The sequence below is a fragment of the Channa argus genome, chromosome 7, assembly GCF_033026475.1.
Source record: "Channa argus isolate prfri chromosome 7, Channa argus male v1.0, whole genome shotgun sequence".
NCBI lineage: Eukaryota > Metazoa > Chordata > Actinopteri > Anabantiformes > Channidae > Channa > Channa argus.
In genome coordinates, this window is record NC_090203.1 from 21,483,222 (window position 1) to 21,491,190 (window position 7,969).

The 7,969-nt window shown below is 39.1% G+C and overlaps 2 protein-coding genes across 3 annotated transcripts in view; one reads left to right on the top strand and one right to left on the bottom strand.

Moving 5' to 3' along the window:
• The window catches only part of LOC137129789 (furin-like protease kpc-1), a 156,390-nt gene extending 151,102 nt beyond the window's left edge, over positions 1-5,288 (bottom strand). Inside the window, exon 1 of one of the 2 annotated variants that reach the window (XM_067509060.1) lies at positions 5,145-5,288. The gene's annotated coding sequence lies outside the window, so the exon portion shown is untranslated. Of the gene's footprint in view, positions 1-514; positions 715-5,144 lie in introns of those variants that run through there. The other variant, XM_067509059.1, reaches the window with a different exon arrangement.
• A 668-nt stretch (positions 5,289-5,956) lies between these two features.
• mms22l (MMS22-like, DNA repair protein) overlaps positions 5,957-7,969 on the top strand; it is an 18,200-nt gene continuing 16,187 nt past the window's right edge. The window contains exons 1-4 of the mRNA XM_067509058.1: positions 5,957-6,173; positions 6,662-6,853; positions 7,119-7,244; positions 7,393-7,445. Coding sequence (XP_067365159.1) covers positions 6,681-6,853; positions 7,119-7,244; positions 7,393-7,445 — 352 coding nt within the window. The 5' untranslated portion in view covers positions 5,957-6,173; positions 6,662-6,680. The remainder of the gene's footprint in view (positions 6,174-6,661; positions 6,854-7,118; positions 7,245-7,392; positions 7,446-7,969) is intronic.

The window sequence follows — 7,969 nt, forward strand, 5'->3', positions numbered from 1 at the left end:
TTCAGTTTACTATCAAATAGTACAGAATAGGAAAAGGAAAGTCTGAACCTTTCACGTCTGAGGAGCTGCACAGCAAAATGACTGATCTTGTTGCTTTAAAAAAACAAGTGAAATTATCAAATTTTCTTTCAATCATCTAATTAATAAATCAACGAACAATTTCAGCTCTACATGCAGACATAATTTTCCTTTTGTAAACTCATATGCAACAGTATTAAGTATCCCATGGGATATCCTTGCCCTTTATTGGTTCTTATTAATAAAGCCTAAAAACTGATGTTAAGAGTATCTGCATTAGAAAAAACACAAACACCTACTGCACAGTTTTAAACATTAACATAACACTTCAAATACCACTTAACAACACAAATGACTTTATATAGTGTGGGATTCAGCATTTCAGAGTAGACTATTGAACATTGGCAATTGTGAAATAATTTGCCCACAGCCACCTCCTCTGTACTTTTGCAAGAAATCCACAGCGGCCGCCACCTACAGCAAGTGAACCACCCACCTGTAGCCACAGAGAGTGAAACGTCCAGGAGAAATCTTTCACCCAGTGCGATGAAAGCTAGAACTCTGGCACCAGGGGCCCCAAGCGAGACAGCGCACTCTCTCCAGTTCCCAACCCACACGTTTAATCTCCTGGCCTTGATGCAAATGCTTCTAACTGAAGAAAAACAGCAGTGCTCTCATTGTGTGAACCAACTTCCCTCTTTAAGCAAAACAGGAACTTTATCAGTCTGTCTTCTTGCCTCCACTTTCCTGTGAACGATGATGGTACAAAAAGTTGTCACCTCACTCTTCTCAGTAACTATTCAACAAGAAAATCGCCCTGCGCACTACTGGAACAATGCAGTATTGAAGCATATTATTGTTTTGACTCCCACTCCTTTTTCTAGATTATACAACCAGCATTTACAGTTAATGCATGAAGTTGGTTGATTTCTTTTATACAATCATTTAAACTCAATGTAATTAGGTACGTAATATCATAATATCATGCTTTTTGCATCTGCATATACCTAGGGCTGCAGAGGCAGATTGTGTGCAACCAAAACATTTGTGTCCACACAGACTGATGCAGCCCTACACTAGAGTGCATGTGCCAGAAAAGTAAACCAGCTGCATGTTTTGCAGTAAGCATGTGTGGAACATGTCCATGCCAGTATCCCCAGTTGTTCTATGAATAGGAGCACATGCATGTCCCCTATCCATGTCTAATTCTCAGCAAGGGTATGCAGAAATTACGATCAAAACTTTAGTCTTACACAGCCCCAATTCAAAGAAAGTTGGAACGATGTGTAAAACGTAAGTAAAACAGAATGCAATGATTTGCAAATCTCATCAACCCATATTTTATTTACAACAGAACAAATTAACATATCAGATGTCGAAACTGACATATTTGACCAATTAATGGAAAATATTAGCTGATTTTGAATTTGATGGCAGCAACACATCTCAAAAAAGTTGAAATATTGACAACGAAAGGCTGGAAAAGTAATTGCTGCAAATAAAAAAAAAACAATGCAGGACCATTTGATACCTAATTAGGTTAACTGGCAACAGGTCAGTAACATGACTGGGTATAAAAGGATGATTTCATTTCATTAAAGATAGGCAAAGGATCACCAATCTGTGACAAACTGCATCTAAAAATTGTGGAACAATTAAAGAAACGTGTTCCTCAATGTAAAATTGTGAAATCCCACCATCTACAGTATATGATATCATAAAAAATGTCAGAGAATCAGGGGGAATCTCTGTGTGCAAGGGACAAGACAAGGAACACTTTCATAAATCACAGTCTGTGAACACAGTTCGCTCTGTAATCTACAAATGTAACTTAAAGCTTTATCATGCAAAGAAGAAGCCATATGTGAACACGATCCAGAAATGCCATTTTGTTCTTTGGGCCAAAGCTCATTTAAAATGGTCTAAGGCAAAATAAAAAAAACTGTTCTGTGGTCAGATGAATAAAAATTTGAAATTCTTTGTGGAAACCATGGACGCCGTATCCTGCGGACTAAAGAGGAGAGGGACCATCCAGCTTGTTATCAGCGGACAGTTCAAAAGCCTGCATCTCTAATGGTATGGGGGTGCATTAGTGCCTATGGCGTGGGCAGCTTACACATCTGGAAAGTCATCATCAATGCTGAAAAGTACATGGAGGGTTTAGAGCAACATATGCTCCCATCCGGACAATGTCTCTTTCAGGGAAGATCTTGCATATTTCAGCAAGACAATTTTAAACCAAATACCACATCCATCCCAACAATATGGCTTTGCAGAAGAGGAATCTGGGTGCTGAACTGGCCTGCATGCAGTCCAGATTATTCACCAATATAAAACATTTGGAGCATCAAAAAACAACAAAGGCCGAGGACTGTTGAGCAGCTACTACATCAGAAAAGAATGGGACATTCCTCTCCTAAACTCCAGCAACTGGTCTCCTCACTTACCAAATATTTACAGACAGTTGCTTAAGGAAGAGGGGATGCTACACAATAGTAAACACCACCCTGTACCCTGAGATGTGTTGTTGCCAACAAATTCAAAATTAGATAATTTTTTTAATGAAAGAGTAAAATATCTCAGTTTTAACATCTGCTATGTTGTTAATGTTTTATCATGAATAAAATATGGGTTGATAAGATTTGCAAATAATTGCATTCCGTTTTTATTCGTGTTTTACACATCGTCCCAACTTTTTTGAATTGGGGTTTTACAACATTAGGCTTTAGTTTTTTGGTTTGGACTGTTAGTTGGAGTAATCTAAATATAAAAACTTGGCTTTTGGAAATTGTGGCAGGCGATTTTTACTATTTTCTGATCTTTTACAAACCAAATACTTGACTTAATGTGAAAATAGTCAACACGAGTATTTGGGCTATTTTGACAGAACTATACCAATATAAAGTTACTCTCCAAACTAGAAGATTAAAATCTCTTCAAATAGATAATGCTGTTTTCTGTGTTTATCTGATTTTTCGTCAAAAGTAAAGTGCCTCCTCCTGCAGCATCACCCCCCCCCCACAACAGCAGCCACTTTAAAGTCTACATCATTCACCTCCAATCTCCCAAGCCACTGATTGAAATCGATAGCCTCACTTGGGGCTCGAGCCCCAGTCAATTCCATTGGTGAGGTGCAGGGCCAACAGCATACACCCCACCCAGAGAGAAGCAGGCCTTGGGCATAGACAAGTAGACAGGGAGGGAGGAAGAGAGAAAGAGAGAGCACAAGAAACTGGTACAACAGAGCCACATTGAACAGTGTCAGGGCCTCAGGGCCTACTGGGACGCTGATAAAGTACCTGGACATTTTTATAGACAAACTACTTATTTCCGTCCTCATATCGCTTGGGAAGACTGATAACTTTATATTCCTCTCAGGCAGAGGAATGAAAAGAAGGGGGGCCCTTTCAGGAGTTTAATTGATCAAACTGTAGCCACAAGGGTTTTTTTTAGAGATAAAAGGGACTAGCACTCTTCCCTTTACAATACAGAGATCTTTTAGAAAGTAGACCCAATGAAAAAAAGAGAATGTAACTCATTATGCAAAGTCATTACAGGCCTCTGACTACACTCCTTAAAGAGGAGAGTTAATGGTGCAATTGTATCATACAGGATTTTCAGAGGTCAAACTACCGGTCATAGTATAACATTATTTTACAATGTCCACGTTACAACACCAACCAAAGTTATGGAGGGCTGTTTTGAGGTCAAGCATGAAGCTCTACTTTAAGTGTCTGACAACAATAAAATATCATTTTCAACCTACTTATGGAACATTTTGCTCATCAGAGCAAGTCTGGGTGTCACAAACCATGATGTACATATATACAGTAGAGCTGAAACAACACGTTGAGGTATTTGAATTCAGGAATGTGTCAACTTGCGTGAAATGCGTTCATGCATTTAGCTAAGGATAAAAGCCACCACCACAATTTAGTAAGTAACTTAATTAGGCCCACACCGAATGATTACACTCACTCGTTCCCTTTGTTTGCAGTATTACTGATATATTATCACGGCCGTTATAACAACTTAAGACATTTTTGACAGATCCAATACCAGACTGAGATGCATTCAGTGCTGAAGTGTCCTTGAGTAAGACACAAAACCCATATGAGCGGCTCATATTTGACCCCCTCGCTGTGTGTCAGGGATATTGACGTCTGATATTTCTGCCTTTACTCTTAACTTTGTGAGGGGACAAGGGACATTGTATTGTACTGTAGATATGAATTTTTACAACCTCAGCAAAAGGGCCTTCCTTACAGGGTTTCAGCTAAGCTAAAAAGCCACACAGTCCTATGACCGCTCCATTTATATTACTAGCACACACACACACACACACTGTAGGTGTGAGGACTCTTATTACCCTAACGTTAACCATCATAAACAAATGACTACTTAATGCCTAATTTGACACCTAGACCCAGTTCTCACCTTAACCCCAAAATCAAGGTTTAAAAATGCCCTTTTATGTTGTGAGTAAATGATTTAGCACACTGTATTATTTATTTAACTATTTGTTCATATTTTCTATTGTATGGTGACTTTTTACAACCTTTTGTCAATACCAGGGCTGCAAGGGTGGAACAATATCAGTTTGAGTTATGGTTGGATTCCATTTAGCTTTGCCAAGACCTGGTTGTGTGGATACTGGTTGACTTGAAAGACTTACCTTGATACTGAATTTAAAAATGCCATTCTTAATGGTATTAGCAATACTGCTTAGAATGTCTAATGAGAAAAAGATCGGTTGTCAGCATATAGCTCCAATGGGCTAATCAGGTAGAAATGAAATGAAGCTCAAACAAGATTTGATTTTACAGCACAGTTATCCATATGTTGGGTAGACTATCCATTGACACTTTAATGATAATAAATGAGTAAGGTTGTATTTTAAGTACATCTAGCTGAATTAGGTTGTCAGTCTAAACTCTTAGTCCTGGGTGTTGGATTTGGATTTTACAGACAAGAAAAACCAATCGGGTCTACTCTACTCAAAGGCTAGAAAAAAGGCTACATCTGAGGGAGAGGGGAGGGGGAGTAAAACAGGTTCAAATCTTACGGTGCCTAGAATGGACTGAATGAGTTCGAAGCATAGGATCAGGGGGAAAAAAAGCATTTACCTTTTTTATCCAGACGACAGAACCGTCACACAGATGGACTGCCTCTTGTTGAAAGCACAGCAGGTCGGTGCATCGTAAAGAAAATATTTCTCCCGACGCTTCCATTTTTATTGTCTCCACTGGCTCCTGGCAATAAAACGTGTGAATTAGGTCATGTAACGCACCGGATTTATCATACATCTCCTCAGTGGACAAGACAAACGTGCAGAAATAACGATTAAGTAAGTCGACAAAACGAGCACATCCACAACGTGCAGCAGACGGGGGGATTTTGTAAAGATGTAGGAATGCATTAGAATGCGAGAAATGGTGTGATGGCGAGAGGGACTGTTGGGAGAGACAGATCTGCATATGGAAATTAGGGTTAGCGTGGATAAATTCCTACCTAAACCCCTGCTTTATTTCGTATTAAGTTGCTAGGGAGCCCTGCAGTGCAAGACTAAGGGGGCAAAATGACATGATCTTATCCTATTGGAAGGTCATGGAGCAGGCGCTTGGTGTGTAATTTAAAGCATCATACTTGCTCTACCACGTTTTAATTGGAATACTTCAATCATTTTAGACATATGGATATATGCATATGTCAAAAAACACAAAGCATCTTTAGCTAACTTTAACGTTAGCTTACTTTTTAGTCGCTTATTAGTGAAACGGAGTTGTAATAACTATTAAGAACATTACGCAGTTTACTCTTTTACTGACAAACCTCTTGAGAATTAAAGACGTCGAAACAAACAAACAAGAGACTACTGGGGGCTGAAAAGAGCACTGCAGTGAAAACACTAAATGAAAAGCGAAGAAGGAAGTTAATAACTGTGACACCTCTCGTGTTGTGTGGATTGATGATGGCGACACGACCACGCCCATTATGAAACTTCAGACCAATCATCGAGCCCTGGAGTAGTTCGCTCATGCGTGGAGCGAACGCGCGGGAGAGCACGAAAACCCAAACAAGGAGGAAAATGACAGACGTTTAAGCTTCACGCTTTGATTCAACTTTACGGATTATAGCACTGCACAAAACGCGAGGTTTGTCAACTGCTCAATAGCATTTGTGTTTCTGAAGGAAGGGTTGGGTGCTGTGTTTCAGTTAGAAATACCGTTATTTTGGTTTACTGACGTCAAATGCAATCAAGTTTACCGATAACGTTCGCAGTTATAATGTCAACTAGAAATGTGAGTAACACTAGTTAACAATTACAGCACAACGACGATGTCGACATACTCGTTAAACACAGAGACAGATGCTACATGCTTTATAACTAGTTACTGATAGAGTGCTGCAACCTGATTCAGCACGTTACCATTAAGTTATTTAAGTTATCCAATGCTAATTCTGATATGGTTTCAAAGCCAAGACACACAATTTGTTATATTCTAAAGGTTAGAATAGATGTGAACCCACGCTTCTCTGTTTGACTTAAATGTAATTTGGATTAAAGTTACACTCTCGTACCCTAATGTATTGTATTTTCTGTTGATTTCAAACTGAGCTTGTATTTTTTTTGTCATTTAAGGTGATCCTGCACTGAAAGTATGGCAGACGACTTTAGCCAGTCTCTCACCCCTCCAGTTTCCCCCTTTGCAGCAGACAGCCTATATGAGCTGACTTCAGCTCAGCCACCATGCTTTTGCTGTTCTGAAACAAGGGACGACCGCACTGGAGCTCTCTCCACAGAGGGTTACATTGCTAGAGGCTCCCTAAAACGGTATTAACACTGTCAATTCACCATAATCGCATGACATATATTTTCCCACTTTGAGGACCAAAGATATGACTCCACCTGTTTTGTGCCAGAGAAACACTCCTGGTGACAACTGTTGATGGCCATATTATCCAGTGTAACTTGGTGCTGTGCTGTGAACACAAATGAAATTCCCGTCACTTCCATTGTAATGAGGCAGCAGAATTCTCAGTAGCAGAAAAATCTTACTAAAAAAGTCTTAACTCATGTCAATGCATTCCCTCTGTAGCCTGCTGTTGCACCTTGACCCAGCACCTACAGATTATGAGACAGACACAGTGGAGATTTTTGGCTTCCCCTGGGTAACAGAGACGGCACTAGTAGAATCTACAAAGCTACTCTTTAGTCTTTTCAGGTAAGCCAAGATTTAAAACAGATCTAAGTTAAGTTTGCTTTAAAGATTCCTTTCCATGGCAGCAGACATGTATTGTAGGTACACACAACAAGCTTTGTGTTTTTGTGTGAGCCATTACTCAACTTATTTGTTTTCTTTTACCTTTTAGACAAAAGGTTTATAGGTTGGAGACCTTGGTGCAGTCCAGTTCACATGACTTTGGTAAGCTTTTTAAACTGATTATTAGTTTTTATATAAGCATTTAGTTCTCACATTAAGCCATGATTCTACATCTACATTTTCAATGCTAGCTAATGGTCTAGCCAAAGACCATTCACATACACCGTACAGTACATGAATATAAGGTGATAGCTTACTAAGGTGATTAACTGAATGTGCAGCAGTAAGATAAGACTATGTGTTAAGCTATCTAATTGGGGACTGGGAGGTTAGGGTTCAAGTCCCAGTTGGATCCTCAGTAAATTGAGATTTTAACTTTTAAAAGTGTTGGCACTAAGTAGCATTACCTAAAAAATGTTTGAAGTCAATTTTGTCTTTTAATTATGCTTGTAAGGTTGACTTTAGTTTGAATTAATAATTTGTAGGTACACTAATACTTCGGCTACACTAAGAGGTTCCAAAAATTGAGTTTACCATAAAGAACTAGCTGAGTTAACGTTCAGTATTGGAGTTTTTTCTGGTATAGGCTTTGTTTATGTAAGAATTATGAACAGCATCCATAACAA